General features: G+C 38.8%; 1 protein-coding gene across 1 annotated transcript in view; it reads right to left on the bottom strand.

Moving 5' to 3' along the window:
- The window catches only part of LOC138326555 (glutamate receptor ionotropic, NMDA 1-like), a 31,596-nt gene extending 3,973 nt beyond the window's left edge, over nucleotides 1-27,623 (bottom strand). The window contains exons 1-14 of the mRNA XM_069272680.1: nucleotides 27,225-27,623; nucleotides 18,030-18,063; nucleotides 17,281-17,467; nucleotides 16,981-17,122; nucleotides 16,583-16,684; nucleotides 14,905-15,016; nucleotides 14,291-14,415; nucleotides 13,466-13,630; nucleotides 12,491-12,725; nucleotides 11,956-12,104; nucleotides 11,352-11,509; nucleotides 10,405-10,577; nucleotides 9,805-9,915; nucleotides 9,417-9,562 (exon numbers count right to left, since the gene is read on the bottom strand). Coding sequence (XP_069128781.1) covers nucleotides 9,417-9,562; nucleotides 9,805-9,915; nucleotides 10,405-10,577; nucleotides 11,352-11,509; nucleotides 11,956-12,104; nucleotides 12,491-12,725; nucleotides 13,466-13,630; nucleotides 14,291-14,415; nucleotides 14,905-15,016; nucleotides 16,583-16,684; nucleotides 16,981-17,122; nucleotides 17,281-17,467; nucleotides 18,030-18,063; nucleotides 27,225-27,623 — 2,238 coding nt within the window. The remainder of the gene's footprint in view (nucleotides 1-9,416; nucleotides 9,563-9,804; nucleotides 9,916-10,404; nucleotides 10,578-11,351; nucleotides 11,510-11,955; nucleotides 12,105-12,490; nucleotides 12,726-13,465; nucleotides 13,631-14,290; nucleotides 14,416-14,904; nucleotides 15,017-16,582; nucleotides 16,685-16,980; nucleotides 17,123-17,280; nucleotides 17,468-18,029; nucleotides 18,064-27,224) is intronic.
- Between the last annotated feature and the right edge of the window lie 303 nt (nucleotides 27,624-27,926).

The following is a 27,926-nucleotide window of genomic DNA, read 5'->3' as shown; positions in this document are numbered from 1 at the left end:
GGAGTGTTGGTTCTCCCACTTTACTTTACAGTACAGTACAGGACCTCTACTGAATACCGTGTGGTATCTACCCAGCAGTAGAGGCACCACATACTAATACATCAGGAGTGTTGGTTCTCCCACTTTACTTTACAGTAGAGTACAGGACCTCTACTGAATACTGTGTGGTATCTACCCAGCAGTAGATGCACCACATACCAATGCATCAGGAGTGTTGGTTCTCTCACTTTACTTTACAGTACAGTACAGGACCTCTACTGAATACTGTGTGGTATCTACCCAGCAGTAGAGGCACCACATACCAATACATCAGGAGTGTTGGTTCTCCCACTTTACTTTACAGTAGAGTACAGGATCTCTACTGAATACTGTGTGGTATCTACCCAGCAGTAGAGGTACCACATACTAATACATCAGAGTGTGTTGGTTCTCCCACTTTACTTTACAGTAGAGTACAAGATCTCTACTGAATACCGTGTGGTATCTACCACCCAGCAGTAGAGGTACCACATACTAATACATCAGGAGTGTTGGTTCTCCCACTTTACTTTACAGTAGAGTACAGGACTCTACTGAATACTGTGTGGTATCTACCCAGCAGTAGATGCACCACATACCAATGCATCAGGAGTGTTGGTTCTCCCACTTTACTTTACAGTAGAGTACAGGACCTCTACTGAATACCGTGTGGTATCTACCCAGCAGTAGAGGCACCACATACCAATACATCAGGAGTGTTGGTTCTCCCACTTTACCTTACAGTAGAGTACAGGATCTCTACTGAATACTGTGTGGTATCTACCCAGCAGTAGAGGCACCACATACCAATACATCAGGAGTGTTGGTTCTCCCACTTTACTATACAGTACAGTACAGGATCTCTACTGAATACCGTGTGTGGTATCTACCCAGCAGTAGAGGCACCACATACCAATACATCAGGAGTGTTGGTTCTCCCACTTTACTTTACAGTAGAGTACAGGACCTCTACTGAATACTGTGTGGTATCTACCCAGCAGTAGAGGTACCACATACCAATACATCAGGAGTGTTGGTTCTCCCACTTTACTTTACAGTAGAGTACAGGACCTCTACTGAATACCGTGTGGTATCTACCCAGCAGTAGAGGTACCACATACTAATACATCAGGAGTGTTGGTTCTCCCACTTTACTTTACAGTAGAGTACAGGACCTCTACTGAATACTGTGTGGTATCTACCCAGCAGTAGATGCACCACATACCAATGCATCAGGAGTGTTGGTTCTCCCACTTTACTTTACAGTAGAGTACAGGACCTCTACTGAATACCGTGTGGTATCTACCCAGCAGTAGAGGCACCACATACCAATACATCAGGAGTGTTGGTTCTCCCACTTTACCTTACAGTAGAGTACAGGATCTCTACTGAATACTGTGTGGTATCTACCCAGCAGTAGAGGTACCACATACTAATACATCAGGTGTGTTGGTTCTCCCACTTTACTTTACAGTAGAGTACAGGACCTCTACTGAATACCGTGTGGTATCTACCCAGCAGTAGAGGCACCACATACCAATACTATTATAGATTCAAATATTTGCCAATTATGGACTTTGTTGAGGTCAAAATGGTGTTGCATATGGGTATGTATGTTACTTAGAAGATCAATGGCCACAGGATAGCACCCTGTGGAACTGTACACTGGGAAATTGTGATGTTATAATAGAAATATTGACTAAGTTAACACTAAGTCAATAGTAAAAATTAATTGACCTTCACATGACCTTGTATTATTGGAAAATCAGAACATATCCACTATCTAGAAATATTGGCTTTTATTTAAACAAATAAAAAAGTAAAGTCATAACAAACTAAATTGTGGAACTAAAGAGAACAATAGATGCCAGATGATAGTATATCTGGCCAGATGATAGTACGGTATGCCTGGTAAACTGACTTGGTCTAGGTAGGCTAAAAACATGACAAAACACACACTTTTATAAAACTCTTTATTAAAGTGCATTTCAAAACATACGAAATGTGCAATGAAACAACAATGAAGTTAGCTTATAATATAAACCTTTAATTAGGACAGACAGATCTTAACCTTTCTCAAAACATATTAGTTAAAAATCAATTTTCCATATAAACAGATAAATGGTAGAATTGATAAGGGAAACAGTCCAATTACAATATATAAAAATACATTTCAAAGTAGTATGTACTGACATTGAGCTACTATCTACTGGCATAATCATGTACACAGTTTAATGGACATTTTGAAACCTAGTATGAAATTAATTATTCAATCATTATTACAATTACAGACTTTGTTATAATAAAAACAATTCCCCAACATATTAACATACAGCCACACTGGATATACATACCGGGTATACAGGTATCAAAAATATCACATATACCAAAACCACAAACAGTACTGATAAAACCTTGGGTAAAATATCTCTTCTGATAAATAAAACAACAATAATAAATAGATAAAATATTATTTATATATTATATCCGGATATGTTAAATAATTTAATTTAATAACTGGTTCTGAATTATAAAATGAATAAATTGGCTATGATGAACATATCTATTATCACATTGTTGTATGGCCATCATGTCAGATAACTCTTAACCTCGTGAAATATCATAAATGCATAATATCTATGTTTTCTTGGGAGTGGAAGGTCAAATATACTGTATAGAACTTTAAATTTGTGGGGTTAACATTTCATGATTTCATATACAAAACATATTCTCTGATATTAAATTTTGCCGTTTACTGACTAGTTCTTATAATTTTTTGATTTCAGTGAAAACATGAATATAGTAAAAATAATCAACCCGCAAAATTTAACCACTATACAGAATATGGAAAGTTCAATGATATTACTTCATGCAGATACAAGTATACACATACGTATATAGTTTGTATACAACATACATATGATAATGGAATATATATGTCTTATTTCAATTAAGACCAAATCAAGTCATTGCATTTAAAATTCAAAAATAAATTAAAAAGTAAAATAAATACTGTGATTCTCTTTGAATAGTAAAAACATTGATCTCCAGCTGTGTTAAAAGTGCAATATACACATGTACATCAAACAGGAAATATTTATTCACATAGGGTATTGCTAAACAAACATACAAACTTTGTCGATAAAGTAACTTTATTCTATCGCATCAAAAAGAAACATTCACACCATCTTACTAAAAAAACATTGTCAGCATACGATACTGTAAACCCACTTATGGTTTTCGTATGTGATTACCACGCAAATTTCATGAATTTATAGCATGCATTCATGTTATTGTTCATAAATTTCATCCCCTTATATAAACTATATGGTTATTTGATTTATAATGTACTGATTAGCACACAATACCTTATAATTGACTGTTATTTACTCATAAAATTTCATTAATATTTTTAGGCTAATAAACATCCAGATTAACCTCAGCAACAGTTATTACTTGTATAATTGACTAGTTTTCACACATTACTGAACATTAGTATGACTACCCAGATGTAACTCACTCATACACACATTTTACACTATAACTAAGAACAACAATTAGAGATCTTTTGTTTCATTTTCCTCTTCATATTTTTGTTTAGCTGCTGCTGCCTGATGTTCATCCTTCAGAACACGGAGAAAATTCCATGATTCCCGCAGCTGTTTCTTTTTCTGTAAGCATACAGAATACATGTCAGTGACTGGTGAAGTGATGTTAAATGTCATTCAGGTCTACATCACATTCCTGTATGATGCAACCAATGATGGGTTAGTAACTGGTGACATTCGTGTAGGTTAGTATCTGGTGACATTCCTGTAGGTTAGTAACTGGTAACATTCCTGTAGGTTAGTAACTGGTAACATTCCTGTAGGTTAGTAACTGGTAACATTCCTGTAGGTTAGTAACTGTTTAACATTCGTGTAGGTTAGTATCTGGTGACATTCCTGTAGGTTAGTAACTGTTTAACATTCCTGTAGGTTAGTAACTGGTAACATTCCTGTAGGTTAGTAACTGGTGACATTCCTGTAGGTTACTAACTGGTAACATTCCTGTAGGTTACTAACTGGTAACATTCCTGTAGGTTACTAACTGGTAACATTCCTGTAGGTTACTAACTGGTAACATTCGTGTAGGTTACTAACTGGTAACATTCCTGTAGGTTACTAACTGGTAACATTCCTGTAGGTTAGTAACTGGTGACATTCCTGTAGGTTAGTAACTGGTAACATTCCTGTAGGTTAGTAACTGGTTAACATTCCTGTAGGTTAGTAAGTTAATCTGGTAACATTCCTGTAGGTTAGTAACTGTTAACATTCTGTAGGTTAGTATCTGTGACATTCCTGTAGGTTATAACTGTAACATTCCTGTAGGTTAGTAACTGGTAACATTCCTGTAGTTAGTAACTGGTGACATTCCTGTAGGTTAGTAACTGGTAACATTCCTGTAGGTTAGTAACTGGTACATTCTGGTAACTGGTAACATTCCTGTAGGTTATTAACTGGTGACATTCCTGTAGGTTAGTAACTGGTTAACATTCCTGTAGGTTAGTAACTGGTAACATTCCTCCTGTTAACATTCCGTAGGTTAGTATCTGGTAACATTCCTGTAGGTTAGTAACTGGTAACATTCCTGTAGGTTACTAACTGGTAACATGGGTAGTATCTGGTGACATTCCTGTAGGTTACTAACTGGTAACATTCCTGTAGGTTATAACTGGTAACATTCCTGTAGGTTAGTAACTGGTAACATTCCTGTAGGTTAGTATCTGGTAACATTCCTGTAGGTTAGTAACTGGTAACATTCCTGTAGGTTAGTAACTGGTAACATTCCTGTAGGTTAGTAACTGGTAACATTCCTGTAGGTTAGTATCTGGTGACATTCCTGTAGGTTACTAACTGTTTAACATTCGTGTAGGTTACTAACTGGTAACATTCCTGTAGGTTAGTAACTGGTGACATTCCTGTAGGTTAGTAACTGGTAACATAGTAATTGTTAACATTCCTGAAGGTTAGTAACTATTTAACATTCCTGTAGGTAAGTAACTGGTAACATTCCTGTAGGTTAGTAACTGGTAACATTCCTGTAGGTTAGTAACTGGTAACATTCCTGTAGGTTAGTAACTGGTAACATTCCTGTAGGTTAGTAACTGGTAACATTCCTGTAGGTTAGTATCTGGTGACATTCCTGTAGGTAAGTAACTGGTAACATTCCTGTAGGTTAGTAACTGGTAACATTCCTGTAGGTTAGTAACTGGTAACATTCCTGTAGGTTAGTAACTGGTAACATTCCTGTAGGTTAGTAACTGGTAACATTCCTGTAGGTTAGTAACTGGTAACATTCCTGTAGGTTAGTAACTGGTAACATTCCTGTAGGTTAGTATCTGGTAACATTCCTGTAGGTTACTAACTGGTAACATTCCTGTAGGTTAGTAACTGGTAACATTCCTGTAGGTTAGTATTGTAACATTCCTGTAGGTTAGTAACTGGTAACATTCCTGTAGGTTAGTAACTGGTAACATTCCTGTAGGTTAGTAACTGGTAACATTCCTGTAGGTTAGTAACTGGTAACATTCCTGTAGGTTAGTAACTGGTAACATTCCTGTAGGTTAGTAACTGGTGACATTCCTGTAGGTTACTAACTGGTAACATTCCTGTAGGTTACTAACTGTTAACATTCCTGTAGGTTAACATAACTGGTAACATTCCTGTAGGTTAGTAACTATTTAACATTCCTGTAGGTAAGTAACTGGTAACATTCCTGTAGGTTAGTAACTGGTAACATTCCTGTAGGTTTCGAGTATCTGGTGACATTCCTGTAGGTTAGTAAGGTAACATTCCTGTAGGTTGTAACGGTGACATTCCTGTAGGTTAATAACTGGTGACATTCCTGTAGGTTAGTAACTGGTAACATTCCTGTAGGTTAGTAACTGGTAACATTCCTGTAGGTTAGTAACTGGTAACATTCCTGTAGGTTAGTAACTAGTGACATTCCTGTAGGTTAGTAACTGGTAACATTCCTGTAGGTTAGTAACTGGTAACATTCCTGTAGGTTAGTAACTGGTAACATTCCTGTAGGTTAGTAACTGGTAACATTCCTGTAGGTTAGTAACTGGTAACATTCCTGTAGGTTAGTAACTGGTAACATTCCTGTAGGTTAGTAACTGGTAACATTCCTGTAGGTTAGTATCTGGTAACATTCTGTAGGTTAGTAACTGGTAACATTCCTGTAGGTTAGTATCTGGTGACATTCCTGTAGGTTTAGTAACTGGTATTTAACATTCCTGTAGGTTAGTAACTGGTAACATTCCTGTAGGTTAGTAACTGGTAACATTCCTGTAGGTTAGTAACTGGTGACATTCCTGTAGGTTAGTAACTGGTAACATTCCTGTAGGTTAGTAACTGGTAACATTCCTGTAGGTTAGTAACTGGTGACATTCCTGTAGGTTAGTAACTGGTAACATTCCTGTAGGTTAGTAACTGGTAACATTCCTGTAGGTTAGTAACTGGTAACATTCCTGTAGGTTAGTAACTGGTGACATTTCCTGTAGGTTAGTAACTGGTGACATTCCTGTAGGTTAGTAACTGGTTAACATTCCTGTAGGTTAGTAACTGGTAACATTCCTGTAGGTTAGTAACTGGTAACATTCCTGTAGGTTAGTAACTGGTGACATTCCTGTAGGTTAGTAACTGGTTAACATTCCTGTAGGTTAGTATCTGGTGACATTCCTGTAGGTTAGTAACTGGTAACATTCCTGTAGGTTAGTAACTGGTAACATTCCTGTAGGTTAGTAACTGGTAACATTCCTGTAGGTTAGTAACTGGTAAACATTCCTGTAGGTTAGTAACTGTTTAACATTCCTGTAGGTTAGTAACTGGTTAACATTCCTGTAGTTAGTAACTGTTTAACATTCCTGTAGGTTAGTATCTGGTAACATTCCTGTAGGTTAGTAACTGGTTAACATTCCTGTAGGTTAGTAACTGGTAACATTCCTGTAGGTTAGTATCTGGTGACATTCCTGTAGGTTAGTAACTGGTAACATTCCTGTAGGTTAGTAACTGGTGACATTCCTGTAGGTTAGTAACTGGTAACATTCCTGTAGGTTAGTAACTGGTAACATTCCTGTAGGTTAGTAACTGGTGACATTCCTGTAGGTTAGTAACTGGTAACATTCCTGTAGGTTAGTAACTGGTAACATTCCTGTAGGTTAGTAACTGGTAACATTCCTGTAGGTTAGTAACTGGTAACATTCCTGTAGGTTAGTAACTGTAACTGTAATTGTTAACATTCCTGTAGGTTAGTAACTGTTTAACATTCCTGTAGGTTAGTAACTGGTAACATTCCTGTAGGTTAGTAACTGGTAACATTCCTGTAGGTTAGTAACTGTTTAACATTCCTGTAGGTTAGTAACTGTTTAACATTCCTGTAGGTAGTAACTGTAACATTCCTGTAGGTTAGTAACTGGTTTCATTCCTGTAGGTTAGTATCTGGTGACATTCCTGTAGGTTAGTAAATGTTTAACATTCCTGTAGGTTAGTAACTGGTAACATTCCTGTAGGTTAGTAACTGGTAACATTCCTGTAGGTTAGTAACTGTTTAACATTCCTGTAGGTTAGTAACTGTTTAACATTCCTGTAGGTTAGTAACTGTTTAACATTCCTGTAGGTTAGTAACTGGTGTGAACATTCCTGTAGGTTAGTAACTGGTTAACATTCCTGTAGGTTAGTAACTGGTTAACATTCCTGTAGGTTAGTAACTGGTGACATTCCTGTAGGTTAGTAACTGGTAACATTCCTGTGTAGGTTAGTAACTGGTAACATTCCTGTAGGTTAGTAACTGGTAACATTCCTGTAGGTTAGTAACTGGTAACATTCCTGTAGGTTAGTAACTGGTAACATTCCTGTAGGTTAGTAACTGGTAACATTCCTGTAGGTTAGTAACTGGTGACATTCCTGTAGGTTAGTAACTGGTAACATTCCTGTAGGTTAGTAACTGGTGACATTCCTGTTGGTTAGTAACTGGTAACATTCCTGTAGGTTAGTAACTGGTGACATTCCTGTAGTTAGTAACTGTAACATTCCTGTAGGTTAGTAACTGGTGACATTCCTGTAGGTTAGTAACTGTTTTTCCTGTAGGTTAGTAACTGTTCATTCCTGTAGGTTAGTAACTGGTTAACATTCCTGTAGGTTAGTAACTGTTAACATTCCTGTAGGTTAGTAACTGTTTAACATTCCTGTAGGTTAGTAACTGGTGACATTCCTGTAGGTTAGTAACTGTTTAACATTCCTGTAGGTTAGTAACTGGTAACATTCCTGTAGGTTAGTAACTGGTAACATTCCTGTAGGTTAGTAACTGGTAACATTCCTGTAGGTTAGTAACTGGTAACATTCCTGTAGGTTAGTAACTGGTAACATTCCTGTAGGTTAGTAACTGGTAACATTCCTGTAGGTTAGTAACTGGTGACATTCCTGTAGGTTAGTAACTGGTAACATTCCTGTAGGTTAGTAACTGTTAACATTCCTGTAGGTTAGTAACTGTTTAACATTCCTGTAGGTTAGTATCTGGTGAACATTCCTGTAGGTTAGTAACTGGTAACATTCCTGTAGGTTAGTAACTGGTGACATTCCTGTAGGTTAGTAACTGTTTAACATTCCTGTAGGTAAGTAACTGTTAACATTCCTGTAGGTTTGTAGCTGGTAACATTCCTGTAGGTTAGTAACTATTTAACATTCCTGTAGGTTAGTAACTGGTAACATTCCTGTAGGTTAGTAACTGGTAACATTCCTGTAGGTTAGTAGCTGGTAACATTCCTGTAGGTTTTAACTGGTAACATTCCTGTAGGTTAGTAACTGTTTAACATTCCTGTAGGTAAGTAACTGTTAACATTCCTGTAGGTTAGTAACTGGTAACATTCCTGTAGGTTAGTCATTCCTGTAGGTTTTAACTGGTAACGCTCACATAGCTTAGTTACATATTGAAGTTATCAATAACAATCCTGTATGCTTGTCACTGGATAATTTCCTTGCATTAATTTCAGGAAATTATAACATTTCCTTAGATAAAGTACATTAAACTGTATGTTTTGGTATTTGACAATGTACTTGATTTCTTTGCCAGTATTTATAATTTTTATATAGAGTAAAACCCCTAATGATATTAAAAAATATATTACATGAGTACCGCATTCGACCCAATAAGCGCCCATGTCCCTATAAGCGCCCCTCCCTCTTTTTGAGGCCTCAATTTCAATTTACAAGGCATCAGACCAAAACTACACAAAACTGTATAGATTTGCAATAATTTCTTCTTATTAGCACCTTTTCATTTTTCCAATTTTTTAAGTGCACTGGGTCCTTAATTATTGGGTTGAATACAGTATGTTGTATATGACTATCACTCACCTCGATATTACCCCTCCAACGATCAGCAGCATTCCTTGCCAGTTCTAGCTCCTTTTCCTTCAATCCTCTGTGCCTCTTGTAAGCTATCTCCACAAAGATGAGGATCACACCAGCCACAATTCCTCCAGCCACCATCATAAATACGCCTGTATACAAGAAACAAAACGGCTAAAAAGGAGTATTCTTTTATCATTAGGTAATACAGTAGATTATAGAGAAAATTTTATAAGTGTTCTAGATCACAATTTATAATTGTTACAACAAACAGAGAAGACAATGGGATTCATAATAAGATAAAATCTGCTCAATCAATAAGATACATATATGGTAGCTGTACAGTATGATATGGATTTTGAAATAGAGAATGGCTGTACATGTATATACATACCAGCCATGTTGGTGAGACCCAGTGTGGCTGGTGCTGAGTCTCTCTCACTCTCCGAGCAGTCAGTACTCTCATTCAGGATCCACTTATTGTCTAACTCCTCCATACGACCACCTGTAAGACAATAAACATAGTCGTGCAGTAATAATGGAAAAAAGCACCGCCAGGCCAGGGTTTGAACTTTCTCACACCAGCTGAACGCTCTACCAATTGAACCACCAGTTTGCCAATGATCCACTGGAATGAGAATCATTGCAGTGGTATCAATAATGTCTCCAGTAAACTGTTGCACCTTTCATAGAAAACCAATAATTCTTAACAACAGATCAAAGAAGGATCCTGCCTCACCTAAATTTGAATGTTCTATAACATATACATGAAATATGCAGCCTTTCTATCCTTTTCTCTTCTTTCCTTCTTCCATTTTTCCCTTCTATCCCTCTTCCATTTAATAACATTCAACTATTCTGGAGGAAATAAAGTCACTTTATATTTAATAAATGATAAAATAAACTTTTTGTCATTTAGACATGATTAAAACATATGGTCAAGTACTGGTAAAATTAACCAACAAAGTTAAATTATAGGAAGAGATGAGCTTACGTTCATGGAGTTTGAGAATCGCCATGGAAATGTCGTGTGTCCATGGACTTTTCTTCCTGAGGCCAATACCTAGGCCAGAGCGACCAAACAACTCCCCGGCTGTGATCAGCTCACAATCTTTGGCCGCCTCATACTCCAGACGAGAGGAATCCCAGATAAACGCCTGTAGGTTTCTACAATTATAGCATTTCATATCTGTGTCAATAGAAACAGGCCTAGATGAAACTTATATATTCTAGAATAGAGCAATGGAGGGTATTATTGTCAGGAAGTAGTTATCACCAGTTTTTCCTTAATTTAACATTATTTTGATAAATGGTACAGTCCGGTTGCTATAGTTTTCATCAAAGTAAAATATTGTTCTTTTTTTTTAACTTTTATGACCCTACCATCATTCAAGAAAAGCATTAACTGTTTAACTGTATGTATTTTGATATTCAAACCTTTCAACATGTTTTCTATGTTGTATATTAATTACCTAAAGAAGTCTCTGTCAACAAATTACATCAGGTGAATCTTGGTTTCACTACATTTACCAATATGTGTAAATTGTCATCAATAAACCAGAACCAGTAAATATCAATATTGTCTTCAAACTGTGTATGCAATATTAGCATAAATCAGTTTACACACGTAGCAAAAGGTGAGAAATGTATTTTTAATAGGTGAAATAACAAAGTGACATACAAGTGACAGAGAAAATGGTTAAATTGTTATTATAAATGGCCTTTTGGAAGACTAATAATTTGGTTGTTCAATATGAATATTCTAAAAATCTTAAGTTTACCAAGGCTTGATTTATTTTGAACATTATTTGTCAAGAAATAAATTTTCTTAATAGAAGGCATTAATAACTTTCTACAAAAAGTAACATTGGCGTCATCTGAATTTTCAAACCTTGGTAAACCCATGTAACCTTTAATGGCCATGTGATAAGTAACACCTACCCTTTCTTTACTTCGTCAATGGCTTCTTCAGCTGTGCGATAGTTCCTCGTCTCCATCTGTCGATACATGGTAGACAACTCCACTTGTCTCTTGAAATACATCTCCACGGCACTGTTCTTTACAGTGGCGTATTTAAAGTTCTCATTTGGATTACGGAGCTGTAAATCGTAAGTTTAAAAATGTGTTATTATACACATACTTAATTATGTACCCAAAATATTTCATGATAATTGATATCCTATCGAATGCAGTATGCAGCTTTCTGACTGGATGAGTTTTTTCAATCATATCTCAATGAAAAAAAAAGTGCAAATGACATGAAAATGTGATGTCATTGTGATGTCACAATAGGAGTATGTTGTATTGACATTACCGGGGTACATATTAATTTGATGGAAATCTTCCCCCATAATAATGAAATTTTTTTATGAGTTACAAAATAATCAATTTGTCATCTGTTGCGTAGATTAAGGCATTTTTTCTCTCAATTTTATGAAATGACAAAAGTGACGTTAATGCTGTTTGAAAGGTCTCATTTTCTGTATTTTTTTCAGCACTTTAACTACAAATACTCTCATCTTCTACATAATTATGTAATACATACCCTGGCATCGTCGATTCCGGTGATGGAGGCCTCAGGACGGTCCAACACCAGGAAAGCTGCCAGGTTAGCAGTGTAAGATGCTACGATGATCATAGCAAAGCCAGCCCACACCATTCCTAGTACACGTGCACTGAAGCTGCGAGGTGTTCCTGGGAAATCAGTAAAGCTTAACATTGAACGTTGAAAGCTATATGTTATAGTATCATATGTTTAATGATGCTATAGCTTACTTTTAGACGTTTTAGAAAAAAATCATGAGTTTCACAACTTTTCAGCGGCAATAAATGTGTTTTACATTTCTGAGTTGAAAATTGTCAAATATTTTATTACCATTTAAATGATGCTAAAGCCTACTTTTAGACGTTTCACACCAAAAAGTTTTAGAGTATTCAGACAGCTATGAAAAAGATGATGATTTTGGAAATCTGTAAATTTGGAAATTTCAATTTAAACAGAGGCAGCTAAACACTATCCATTGGTTGATTATCTGTGGTATCAACAGGGACATACTTCATATATACGCCCAGTCACCTACCTTCACCAATACCACTATTGAGAAGAACACCCCAGGCAAACCACATTGCACTAGATAAGTTAAGGGCGTCTTCCTCTGTATCGTCACTCTTGGCCAGCTTGAAGCGACCAAAGGGAGAGAATCTGTCAAGGAGGTAGAGAACCAGGGCCACCACATGTACAGACAGCCCGACCAGGATCCACAGAGTATCCTGGAACGGCTGTAGGAAGGAGGCTAGGCTGGAATCCTTCTGGGTCTATAAAGAGAGAATTATCAATAATATTACAGTAAGATTTGCTTTAGCAACCACCTCTGTATAATGACCACCTGCTTAATAAGACAGCTTTAGTAGGGTCCTAAATGGCCAATTTTAACCTTTGACTTCTGCAAAGAGACCACTTGTCTGTTAAGGCCATTTTTTCTTTGTCCATTGGGTGACTTTAGACAATTTTAACTCTTAAAGAATCTGACCAGGCTAGGTCTAAAAATCAAAGAGAATATCTCAACACCAATCAGACTGCTTCTCTAACTCTATAGATCTACACTTTTTTCTGACAACTGACCTTTTTGACCAGTATGATAATAAATACACAACTGACCTTTTTGACCAGTATGATAATAAATACACAACTGACCTTTTTGACCAGTATGATAATAAATGCACAACTGACGTTTTTGACCAGTATGATAATAAATACACAACTGACCTTTTTGACCAGTATGATAATAAATACACAACTGACCTTTTTGACCAGTATGATAATAAATACACAACTGACCTTTTTGACCAGTATGATAATAAATTACACAACTGACCTTTTTGACCAGTATGATAATAAATACACAACTGACCTTTTTGACCAGTATGATAATAAATACACAACTGACCTTTTTGACCAGTATGATAATAAATACACAACTGACCTTTTTGACCAGTATGATAATAAATACACAACTGACCGTTTTGACCAGTATGATAATATATACACAACTGACCTTTTTGACCAGTATAATGAGGCCCTGGTACTTGAAAGGCTTTGAGAAGTCGATGTGTTCTGCCCGCTCGGGGTTGATGGTAAGTGGTGCCACAATCAGGTCAGACTGTTCACTAACCAATTCTCCGATCATCCCATTCCATGTCTTCATCTTACTGTTGTTAGTCTGTAAACCATTGTGTATTAAGATCTTTATCCATCTCAAGGTTAGGTTAAGTAAATCAGTGACAAGCTGGTATACTTAAATTGGCAATAATTAGTTTCCTGTATTTCTTTTTTTACAATTTGTGAGGTGCAAATAAAGTGTAGAACATATAAAATATCATCTTTGATACTCCAGTGGTTTCGATCACTTATGATTTCTACACACCTGGACTATCTCACAGTAAAACTAAAGGCAACAAAACAAACAGATTTTTAGTCATTTGATGTACATCAAAAGAACCGTATAACGGTACATTATGGTTAACTGAGTGGCTTTGAAGTTGGGTGTCACTCTCTCTGTAGTCTTCAAAGCAAATTTTTGCAGGCCTGTGATTGGTTCAGATTTGTTACCCTGAGCTGCCTTCAGTTTTACTATGAGATAGTCCAGGGGTGTATAGATTGTAAGTGATCGTAACCCCTGGAGTTTCCAGGATGATATAATATGTACGCTGTATCATAAACTGCAGATCGATGTATATATTTTTACCAAATTGATGTATATATTTTTACCAAATGTGTAAGTTTAGTTCTATTTCATTTCATGAGACATAGAAGATACATTTCCTGAATTATCATTACTTTTGAACTAAACACACTGGTTTTATACATTAGAAATACTCACCCTTGTTAGAGTACCAAAGGAGTTGTCAGTACTCAGATGTAGTTCAAATGTAAAGTTTACTTTCTTAGAGATGTCAATCAGCATATCAATGCAGTAGCCATAGCAACAGTAGTCAACTTTCTCTCCTTTATAAAATAAGAATTAGATAAGCTAATTACAGTAAGAATGATCGAAATATCTTAAATAATCTAATCAAACACAAATCATTTATCTCTAACATAATGGTAAAACGGTAAAAAAGGGCTGAATTGGTTTTTAACTGGTTAGCAGAATGATGAATTCAGGCATTCACAAAAATATTTTTATCATAGAAATATGTACATTTTCAGTATACCCTTATTTGATGTTGGGTTTTTTCCCGACAAATTAGTCACTGTGAACCATTTTATGTTTTCTTATTTCAAGATAGTCTGAATTATCAAATAATTTAAATACTTCTCAATTTCTATGATATCAAATCATAATATTAAATTGCCCGCCTTGACAAAGATGTTGTGTGACATGACAGCACAAAGTTATGTTAATGTGAAAAGAAGCTGGTTGAAATTATCAGCTTGAGACAGTAGTTTTTCTCCTGTATGTAAATAACAATTAAAGTGGTAATAATGTACTACCTGTTGTAGCGTTAACTTTCCAACAGATACGTTCATTTTTCTTCTCCTCACAGGAACCTTTCTCTGACAGGAGTTCTGTGTGTACAAAGGGAGTGGCTTTCAAGGTCACGACCTGTAAGTTAAACAATTGAAGAACTTTAGTCAAGATGAAGAACATTTTGCTTTGATATGGTCTGGTAGATAAGCGCAGTTCAATTGTTCGATACTGGAAATACCCTTTTACAAAATTTGGTGCTGTAGAAATTCATTGACAGCGCGGAAATCCCTAAAATAAAACTAAAATCAAATAAGATTTACAGAAATTTGTTTTGCTTAATTTCACGAGAGAGCTCAAATGCAAGTACAAACGTTATGTAAATAATTGTGTATGAATTCACAATTGTTCGTAAAACCTCTTGAGTGTGTTTTTGTATTTTTACGAAAACCGGTTCGTTGAAAATAACAAAGATGCAAATTTTGTATTCCTAAAAAAGCTTGTTTTACAGTTTGAAAGAATGGGGGAAGAGAGGGGAGGTTATACTGTTAAACCTGGTACTAAGATCATGAATCAGATTGGCTAAAACATGTATTGATTGGCTGACCAAAACTTAAGTCTTAGACTGTTTCTTGATCCTACGGCCTTGCCAAAATATCTTACCTTGATAAGTTGAGATATTTGCAACTTTATATCTCATAATCTGGGCACATTGTCATTTTTAAATAAAGATCTTTTTACTATAATCTTACCATAAGGTGGATTGAGATCTGTACACCATAATCTTACCTTGAATTGGGTAGAGATCTTTACAACATATTCTTACCTTTAACTGGGTTGAGATCTTTACAACATATTCTTACCTTTAATTGGGTTGCTTAACTGGGTTGAGATCTTTACAACATATTCTTACCTTTAACTGGGTTGAGATCTTTACAACATATTCTTACCTTTAACTGGGTTGAGATCTTTACAACATATTCTTACCTTTAGATGGATTGAGATCTTTACAACATATTCTTACCTTTAACTGGGTTGAGATCTTTACAACATATTCTTACCTTTAGATGGATTGAGATCTTTACACCATAATCTTACCTTAAAATGGGTTGAGATCTTTACAACATATTCTTACCTTTAACTGGGTTGAGATCTTTACAACATATTCTTACCTTTAATTGGGTTGAGATCTTTACAACATATTCTTACCTTTAGGTGGGTTGAGATCTTTGCAACTTTATATCTGGGCACATTGTCATCTTTAAGTGATTAAAGATCTTTTTACCATAATTTTAGCATAAGGTGGATTGAGATCCTTGCACCATAATCTTACCTTTAACTGGGTTGAGATCTTTACACCATAATCTTACCTTTAATTGGGTTGAGATCTTTACACCATAATATTACCTTTAGATGGATTGAGATCTTTACACAATATAATCTTACCTTTAGATTGGTTGAGATCTTTTTACCAAAAATCTTATCTTTTATAGGTGGGTCAAGATCTTTACACCATAATCTTACCTTAAAATGGGTTGAGATCTTTACACCATAATCTTACCTTTATGTGGATTGAGATCTTTACACCATAATCTTACCTTTAGATGGGTTGAGATTTTTACACAATATATCTTACGGGTTGAGATTTTTACACAATATAATTTTACCTTAAAATGGGTTGAGATCTTTACACCATAATCTTACCTTAAGGTGGGTTGAGATCTTTACACCTTTTGGTTTTGCCATCAGGTTACCTGGCCACACGATCTTATTTTCTCCAGTGATCTTTAATGCAGGTTCTGCTGCCTGGTAAATAGATCAAATAAAAATAAAGAAACGCTTAACTCTAGTACAACATTTCTTTTTACTACACCAAGGGAATGTTACAGTTGTAAATTTGAAAAACATTCATTTTAATGAGTTGAGGTGTTACATATCCATATTGACACGTAAATAATTTTCTTTATTTACATATCCCTCCGATATATATCACTATTTCACTGTAAGCAGACACATTTAGCATTGATTAAAAATGTCTGAATGTCTAGAATATCTACTTTTTTATGAAGAATTTATTTGCCCGATTCCACTGCCATGGTTACCTGTTTGTTGCCATAGTAACCGACCATGACCTTGTCCTGCTGACTGTTCCTAATGAAGTACACTGCATTGACTCGGTCCCCATCCTCGTTAAAGCTCACTTGTCCTGTTTGTCCCTTTTCTAGCTTCTCTGTCTTTAGTGCCCTAAATTACAACAAAAATGTAAAATAAAAATAAAAATAAAACAACTATGACCTTGAACAGAATCTAATGTAGGATAAAAAGGGTTTTGTTTTGGTTTGTCCAGTGCGAGGGCATGTAGGATCAAAGGTGTGTTTTTCATGTCTGATGCTGATACTTACGCCAGTATCTTGTTGCCAATTTCCCAGTCATTGTTCACACTACGACAGTCTGTGGGCGTGTCCGTGATATTTTGTAGGTCACTATTTTGTATGAAGAATTTCTGCATGGCCTGACCAATCACCTGGACACTGTCTCTGATGTGGACATCTTCGTTAGTGCTGTTGGACAGCTTCAGACCCAACATACCTGTACAAACATGACAGTGATTATTACATATAAAATAGTGTATATAAAGGTTTAAACAACTTTAAGTTGGCACTTATGTGATGATGAATGCATTTAAAGAATACCTTAAGGGTATCACTAAATATAGTGACTAAACTTACCACTTAACAGCTATCTTCTGTAATCACCAGTGAGAATTGATATAATCTAATTATAATGATATCATCAAAGATATCACCATTAGCTCAGGTGGAAAAGTGATGAACCAGGTCGAGGGTTTGAGTCAAACAAGCCACATACTACTCTGGCTCTGTTACAGTAAGATTAAACAGTAGGGTTGCAGAGCTAGTGTAATTTGTTTTCATAAAATAATTTTTTACACTATAGCTGTCACAGTGATACATTGTAACAGAAGTAAATGATGGAAGAGGCATCAATGGTACATACCTACAGGGATGGTAGAGGCCTCCATGGTACATACCTACAGCGATGGTAGAGGCATCCATGGTACATACCTACAGCGATGGTAGAGGCATCCATGGTACATACCTACAGCGATGGTAGAGGCATCCATGGTACATACCTACAGGGATGGTAGAGGCATCCATGGTACATACCTACAGGGATGGTAGAGGCATCCATGGTACATACCTACAGCGATGGTAGAGGCATCCATGGTACATACCTACAGGGATGGTAGAGGCATCCATGGTACATACCTACAGCGATGGTAGAGGCATCCATGGTACATACCTACAGGGATGGTAGAGGCATCCATGGTACATACCTACAGGGATGGTAGAGGCCTCCATGGTACATACCTACAGGGATGGTAGAGGCCTCCATGGTACATACCTACAAGGATGGTAGAGGCATCCATGGTACATACCTACAGGGATGGTAGAGGCATCCATGGTACATACCTACAAGGATGGTAGAGGCATCCATGGTACATACCTACAGCGATGGTAGAGGCCTCCATGGTACATACCTACAAGGATGGTAGAGACCTCCATGGTACATACCTACATGGATGGTAGAGTCCTCCATGGTACATACCTACAAGGATGGTAGAGGCCTCCATGGTACATACCTACAGGGATGTAGAGGCCTCCATGGTACATACCTACATGGATGGTAGAGGCCTCCATGGTACATACCTACAGGGATGGTAGAGGCATCCATGGTACATACCTACAGGGATGGTAGAGGCCTCCATGGTACATACCTACAGGGATGGTAGAGGCCTCCATGGTACATACCTACAGGGATGGTAGAGGCATCCATGGTACATACCTACAGGGATGGTAGAGGCCTCCATGGTACATACCTACAGGGATGGTAGAGGCATCCATGGTACATACCTACAGGGATGGTAGAGGCATCCATGGTACATACCTACAGTGATGGTAGAGGCATCCATGGTACATACCTACAGGGATGGTAGAGGCCTCCATGGTACATACCTATTGGGATGGTAGAGGCCTCCATGGTACATACGTACATGGGATGGTAGAGGCCTCCATGGTTACATACATACATGTGATGGTAGAGGTCTCCATGGTACATACCTACAGGGATGGTAGAGGCCTCCATGGTACATACCTACAAGGATGGTAGAGGCATCCATGGTACATACCTACAGCGATGGTAGAGGCCTTCATGGTACATACCTACATGGATGGTAGAGGCCTTCATGGTACATACCTACATGGATGGTAGAGGCCTCCATGGTACATACCTACAGCGATGGTAGAGGCATCCATGGTACATACCTACATGGATGGTAGAGGCCTCCATGGTACATACCTACAGGGATGGTAGAGGCATCCATGGTACATACCTACAGGGATGGTAGAGGCATCCATGGTACATACCTACAGCGATGGTAGAGGCCTCCATGGTACATACCTACAGGGATGGTAGAGGCATCCATGGTACATACCTACATGGATGGTAGAGGCCTCCATGGTACATACCTACAGGGATGGTAGAGGCATCCATGGTACATACCTACATGGATGGTAGAGGCCTCCATGGTACATACCTACAGGGATGGTAGAGGCCTCCATGGTACATACCTACAGGGATGGTAGAGGCCTCCATGGTACATACCTACAAGGATGGTAGAGGCCTCCATGGTACATACCTACATGGGTGGTAGAGTCCTCCATGGTACATACCTACATGGATGGTAGAGGCCTCCATGGTACATACCTACATGGATGGTAGAGTCCTCCATGGTACATACCTACAGGGATGGTAGAGGCCTCCATGGTACATACCTACAGCGATGGTAGAGGCCTCCATGGTACATACCTACATGGGTGGTAGATGTCCTCCATGTACATACCTACAGGGATGAGAGGCCTCCATGGTACATACCTACAGGGATGGTAGAGGCCTCCATGGTACATACCTACAGGGATGGTAGAGGCATCCATGGTACATACCTACATGGATGGTAGAGGCCTCCATGGTACATACCTACAAGGATGGTAGAGGCCTCCATGGTACATACCTACAGGGATGGTAGAGGCCTCCATGATACATACCTACAGGGATGGTAGAGTCCTCCATTGTACATACCTACAGGGATGATAGAGGCCTCCATGGTACATACGTACATGGATGGTAGATGCCTCCATGGTACATACCTTCAATGATGGTAGAGGCCTCCATGGTACATACCTACAGGGATGGTAGAGGCCTCCATGGTACATACCTACAAGGATGGTAGAGGCCTCCATGGTACATACCTACAAGGATGGTAGAGGCCTCCATGGTACATACCTACATGGATGGTAGAGGCCTCCATGGTACATACCTACAAGGATGGTAGAGGCCTCCATGGTACATACCTACAAGGATGGTAGAGGCCTCCATGGTACATACCTACACGGATGGTAGAGGCCTCCATGGTACATACCTACAGGGATGGTAGAGGCATCCATGGTACATACCTACAGGGATGGTAGAGGCATCCATGGTACATACCTACAGGGATGGTAGAGGCATCCATGGTACATACCTACAAGGATGGTAGAGGCCTCCATGGTACATACCTACAAGGGATGGTAGAGGCCTCCATGGTACATACCTACAAGGATGGTAGAGGCCTCCATGGTACATACCTACATGGGATGGGATAGAGGCCTCCATGGTACATACCTACAGGGAATGGTAGAGGCCTCCATGGTACATACCTACAAGGATGGTAGAGGCATCCATGGTACATACCTACAAGGATGGTAGAGGCATCCATGGTACATACCTACATGGATGGTAGAGGCATCCATGGTACATACCTACAGGGATGGTAGAGGCCTCCATGGTACATACCTACAGGGATGGTAGAGGCCTCCATGGTACATACCTACAAGGATGGTAGAGAGCATCCATGGTACATACCTACAAGGATGGTAGAGGCCTCCATGGTACATACCTACAAGGATGGTAGAGGCCTCCATGGTACATACCTACAGGATGGTAGAGGCCTCCATGGTACATACCTACATGGATGGTAGAGGCCTCCATGGTACATACCTACAAGGATGGTAGAGGCATCCATGGTACATACCTACAGGGATGGTAGAGGCATCCATGGTACATACCTACAGCGATGGTAGAGGCCTCCATGGTACATACCTACAGGGATGGTAGAGGCCTCCATGGTACATACCTACAAGGATGGTAGAGGCCTCCATGGTACATACCTACAAGGGATGGTAGAGGCATCCATGGTACATACCTACAAGGATGGTAGAGGCCATCCATGGTACATACCTACAGGGATGGTAGAGGCCTCCATACCTACAGATGTAGAGGCATACATGGTACATACACAGTGGATGGTAGAGGCCTCCATGGTACATACCTACATGGATGGTAGAGGCCTCCATGGTACATACCTACAGGGATTGTAGAGGCCTCCATGGTACATACCTACAGCGGATGGTAGAGGCATCCATGGTACATACCTACATGGATGGTAGAGGCCTCCATGGTACATACCTACAGGATGGTAGAGACATCCATGGTACATACCTACAAGGATGGTAGAGGCCTCCATGGTACATACCTACAATGGATGGTAGAGGCATCCATGGTACATACCTACAGGGATGGTAGAGGCATCCATGGTACATACCTACAGGGATGGTAGAGGCCCTCCATGGTACATACCTATAAGGATGGTAGAGGCATCCATGGTACATACCTACAGAGATGGTAGAGGCATCCATGATACATACCTACAAGGATGGTAGAGTGGAGGTAGAGGGCTCCATGGTACATACCTACAAGGATGGTAGAGGCCTCCATGGTACATACCTACAGGGATGGTAGAGGCATCCATGGTACATACCTACAGCGATGGTAGAGGCCTCCATGGTACATACCTACAGGGATGGTAGAGGCATCCATGGTACATACCTACAGGGATGGTAGAGGCCTCCATGGTACATACCTACAAGGATGGTAGAGGCCTCCATGGTACATACCTACAGGGATGGTAGAGGCCTCCATGGTACATACCTACAGGGATGGAAGGTAGAGGCCTCCATGGTACATACCTACAGGATGGTAGAGCCTCCATGGTACATACCTACAGGGATGGTAGAGGCATCCATGGTACATACCTACAAGGATGGTAGAGGCCTCCATGGTACATACCTACAGGATGGTAGAGGCCTCCATGGTACATACCTACAGGATGGTAGAGGCCTCCATGGTACATACCTACAGGGATGGTAGAGGCCTCCATGGTACATACCTACAGGATGGTAGAGGCATCCATGGTACATACCTACAAGGATGGTAGAGGCCTCCATGGTACATACCTACAAGGATGGTAGGTAGGTAGAGGCCTCCATGGTACATACCTACAGGGATGGTAGAGGCATCCATGGTACATACCTACAGGGATGGTAGAGGCCTCCATGGTACATACCTACATGGGATGGTAGAGGCATCCATGGTACATACCTACAGGGATGGTAGAGGCCTCCATGGTACATACCTACATGGGATGGTAGAGGCCTCCATGGTACATACCTACAAGGATGGTAGAGGCCTCCATGGTACATACCTACATGGGATGGTAGAGGCCTCCATGGTACATACCTACAAGGATGGTAGAGGCCCATACATACCTACAAGGATGGTAGAGGCCTCCATGGTACATACCTACAGGATGGTAGAGGCATCCATGGTACATACCTACATGGATGGTAGAGGTACATACCTCCATGGTAGAGCTCCATGTACATACCTACATGGATGGTAGAGGCCTCCATGGTACATACCTACATGGATGGTAGAGGCCTCCATGGTACATACCTACAGCGATGGTAGAGGCCTCCATGGTACATACCTACATGGATGGTAGAGGCCTCCATGGTACATACCTACAGTGATGGTAGAGGCATCCATGGTACATACCTACATGGATGGTAGAGGCCTCCATGGTACATACATACAAGGATTGTGGAGGCCTCCATGGTACCTACTGATTGGAATTGTAGAAGCCTCCATGGTACATACCTACAGCGATGGTAGAGGCCTCCATGGTACATACCTACAAGGATGGTAGAGGCATCCATGGTACATACCTACATGGATGATAGAGGCCTCCATGGTACATACCTACAAGGATGGTAGAGGCCTCCATGGTACATACCTACAGGGATGGTAGAGGCCTCCATGGTACATACCTACAAGGATGGTAGAGGCCTCCATGGTACATACCTACAATGGATGGTAGAGGCCTCCATGGTACATACCTACAAGGATGGTAGAGGCCTCCATGGTACATACCTACAGGGATGGTAGAGGCATCCATTGTACATACCTACAAGGATGATAGAGGCCTTCATGGTACCTACCTACAGAGATGGTAGAGGCATCCATGGTACATACCTACAGGGATGGTAGAGGCCTCCATGGTACATACCTACAAGGATGGTAGAGGCATCCATGGTACATACCTACAAGGATGGTAGAGGCCTCCATGGTACATACCTACACGGATGGTAGAGGCATCCATGGTACATACCTACAAGGATGGTAGAGGCATCCATTGGTACATACCTACAGGGATGGTAGAGGCATCCATGGTACATACCTACAAGGATGGTAGAGGCCTCCATGGTACATACCTACATGGGTGGTAGAGTCCTCCATGGTACATACCTACAAGGATGGTAGAGGCCTCCATGGTACATACCTACAAGGATGGTAGAGGCCTCCATGGTACATACCTACATGATGGTAGAGGCATCCATGGTACATACCATTGGTACCTCCATGGTACATACTACATGGATGGTAGAGGCCACCATGGTACATACCTACAGGGATGGTAGAGGCCTCCATGGTACATACCTACATGGATGGTAGAGGCCTCCATGGTACATACCTACAGGATGGTAGAGGCCATCCATGGTACATACCTACAGGATGGTAGAGGCATCCATGGTACATACCTACAAGGATGGTAGAGGCAATCCATGGTACATACCTACAGGTGAATGGATGGTAGAGGCCTCCATGGTACATACCTACAGGATGGTAGAGGCCTCCATGGTACATACCTACAAGGGATGGTAGAGGCCTCCATGGTAAAAAAGTTGCTGGTCAAAGGACCAATTGCATGGCAAAAAATGTCTGCCTTTCTATAAAGTTGCCGGTAATGGGCAGATGGACAGGCGTTAATTTCGAATGCTGTTGATGACCCACTTTCAATGTTATTAAAGCAAATCAAACAGCAATTAAATTGATGAAAACAGATCAAATAAATTGTGTATTATATTTCAATCCTTCTTTGGTTTGGTAGGTGGCCATGGTTTCAATGCAAGTTCAGGATCGTAGTTTTCTAAGCAAGGAAGAAAACCACACTGATTTCTCAAACTAAATGATTATCTCCTATGAATTAATTACCAAGCTTTAAAGGTACATGTAACTTTAAAGACAACAGCCTTTAATTTTTAAAATTTAAAAACTAAACAAAGTACACAGGGAATAAATGAATAGTTAAATTTAAGCCTGTTTATAAAGACCACCCAAGGGACCAAGAAAAAATGTCTTTCTAGCCAAATGGTCTTTATACACAGGGGAAATTATATAGCAAAGGATTGATGCTCCATAGCTGACAAATGGTATTTTTTTCTCTATCAAAAAAACAGGATCAGATGAATTACTGGTAGTGTTTCTCAATTCAGTTACATACTAAGTTACTTTCTTTACAACCATGGTACCACCATTGAAAAGTTTGAGCTTCTCATTTTACTTCAAAATAAAATATTAAAAAAAAAAATTAATTGCATTCCTAAAAAATTCTGTGGCATCATCTATAGATATACATGTATATATACTGAATGTGCTATATGGAATGAAGTACTAATTGTACACATGCATGCACTAAAAGCAAATAAATTATCTTGGTGATATTTTTTTGTGTTAATTAGACAGGATTAAACACCAATTATTGTTCAAATGATAATATATATATCGTTTATGACTTCCTGTCGGCGGTGGAGCATCTTTAAGATCCTAATTATTAATAAGTGGTCTTTATATACATATAAAGGTGATTGATAAGGCAGGTTTATTTGCAATCATTACAATTGCAATGTTACATGTACCTCAACAGTATATATGTACTTATATCATAGATATCACAACAATGTATCTAAATACAATGAACGACAGAATAACAGTGGTTTTTTTTTTAAATAGATAAGAATAATACAATCAGAGAATATGACATTTCTGATACAAAATAACAATCACTGCTGAGTGATCACCGATAAGTTATTCATAAACTATAGCATACCAGCACTAATTATAACGACACCAACAACCAACAGGGATGAGCTATCTCTCAGATCATTATGACCCCCGAACAGCGGGTGCATCGTACTGAAACTCACAGATTACTGTGTATAATTGGCCGTTATATATTTCTCCTCTCTTATATACATCTGTCTGGATTCTCACACTTTTATACCTACAAAGACTTCTAAATAGTAAAGCAAACCGTACCGTTATCAATCCCTAAAACCACTGAACCGTGGCGTTATCTCTGTCAGATATACAAGGTCTCCCGTCAGCTGTACAGTCTCATCAATGGAAGGCCTCACTCTCTGTAAAAACCGAACGTTAAGTGAGTAATACCTACCTGCCATTGTACCAGAACTAAGAATATACAAATACCAATATTTTATATAATGGTTCCCCGCAGACGCCCGGGGGTGGTAATCACTTCCCTCATGCACCCTTGATTTGGTGTAGTTATCGCCACATTACAATTTACAATCGATGTGAAGTACACACGATATTTGTTGAATACAAAAATCACGTAACTATTTATTATTGTTGCGGCTGCTGGAAATACATTAGCTAACTCCGGTTGATTTATAGAAAATCGATGGCGGACGTCTTGACACCATCTCTCACCTTTCAGAAGTTAAACCAGCTCTCTGCTTTCAGAGTTATTAATGTAAGAGCGGATCTTCAAATGCATAAAAATGCTTCACTAGACACTGTTAAAATCTTGTTTTCCTGCAGTGTTTTCAGTCAAAACTTATGAAAATGCGTTACGTGTCTGAGTGGAAAACTATGGCAGGATCGACTTCTCTGCAGAATTGTGAAAAATTAATTCTATCAATTAACATAGACATATTCTGGGAATGTAGATAGACCAAGCGTGTTAAACTTATTTGCAGACTAAAAGGTTATTTCTAACCATCATGTCATTTAATTGTAATAAATAACAATCGACTTCAGATAATTTTACCAAGATAATTGTTATAATAATTTTTTATTAACAAAAATCTGTGCGCCTGTGTCTAAAAGTAAATACTCAATATGATGCCAGTGAAGTATATAGAAATTAGCCAAATTGCAAAATACTTTTCCAAAATAAGGGTTACATATGTTATTCATACATGTATTACAATGGCAACATGTACATCTAATAATAAGTTACCTTAGGAACTAATTTAAGACATCTAGAAGTGAGTACCTTATCTGAGAATGAGTGATACTACTAATATAACATCTAGAAGTGAGTACCTTATCTGAGAATGAGTGATACTACTAATCTAACATCTAAAAGTGAGTACCTTGTCTGAGAATGAGTGATACTACTAATCTAACATCTAAAAGTGAGTACCTTGTCTGAGAATGAGTGATAACCCTACTAATCTAACATCTAGAAGTGAGTACCTTATCTGAGAATGAGTGATACTACTAATCTAACACCTAGAAGTGAGTACCTTATCTGAGAATGAGTGATACTATTAATATAACATCTAGAAGTGAGTACCTTATCTGAGAATGAGTGATACTACTAATATAACATCTAGAAGTGAGTACCTTGTCTGAGAATGAGTGATACTACTAATCTAACACCTAGAAGTGAGTACCTTATCTGAGAATGAGTGATACTACTAATCTAACACCTAGAAGTGAGTACCTTATCTGAGAATGAGTGATACTACTAATCTAACACCTAGAAGTGAGTACCTTATCTGAGAATGAGTGATACTACTAATATAACATCTAGAAGTGAGTACCTTGTCTGAGAATGAGTGATACTACTAATATAACATCTAGAAGTGAGTACCTTATCTGAGAATGAGTAATACTACTAATCTAACATCTAGAAGTGAGTACCTTGTCTGAGAATGAGTGATACTACTAATCTAACATCTAGAAGTGAGTACCTTGTCTGGGAATGAGTGATACTACTAATATAACATCTAGAAGTGAGTACCTTATCGGAGAATGAGCTGTCCCTTGTAGAGATCCCAATGACAGGAATATTGTAGAAGCCACATGTATAGGACACAGATATTGGTGCCTGTTCATTATCGGGAGCAGGTGGGTGGCTCACAATCACAATATGGACAGCCTTCTTCACAAGTTCATCACAAAGCTTGAGGGCAGATTGAATCCTGTTCGAATCCATGATGATGGAGGTGTACTCGAACCGGATGTTTGAGTTGTTGTTGAGGCCACGTACAGCATCCTGAAACACCTGTTGGTTCTGTGTCGAGCTGAGGATAGCGCCGATCCTGACGACCCGAGGGTTTTGACACTGAGACTGGACAACTAACAGTAAGAGGATGATGGCCCTGTAGGTACTCTGGTGGCTTGTCATGGTAACAGCCATATCTCTTCAAAATGTCAGATGAATTCAGTTTAAGTAACCTGGAAAAAAAAATGTTTACTGATTAACTCTTTCAATATTTATTATTTCAGAAACTTTGGGTAATTTCTGCAAGTAGAAGAAAAGTGCCTAATAAACTTACTGTAAAAGAATATTTTTTCTTCTGTTTTTTTGCTTTTAGCCATATATAGACAACATAGATTTTATTCTGATTTATAAACAGCTTAAAATGATCAGTACACCTGTAAAATACCCATTGGAAAAAAAGTTGCTGGTCATAGGACCAATTGCATGGCAAAAAAAGTC

Source organism: Argopecten irradians, chromosome 1, assembly GCF_041381155.1.
Source record: "Argopecten irradians isolate NY chromosome 1, Ai_NY, whole genome shotgun sequence".
Classification (NCBI taxonomy): domain Eukaryota; kingdom Metazoa; phylum Mollusca; class Bivalvia; order Pectinida; family Pectinidae; genus Argopecten; species Argopecten irradians.
Note: the sequence above shows the minus strand (reverse complement) of the source record. Positions and strands in the feature narration are given on the sequence as shown.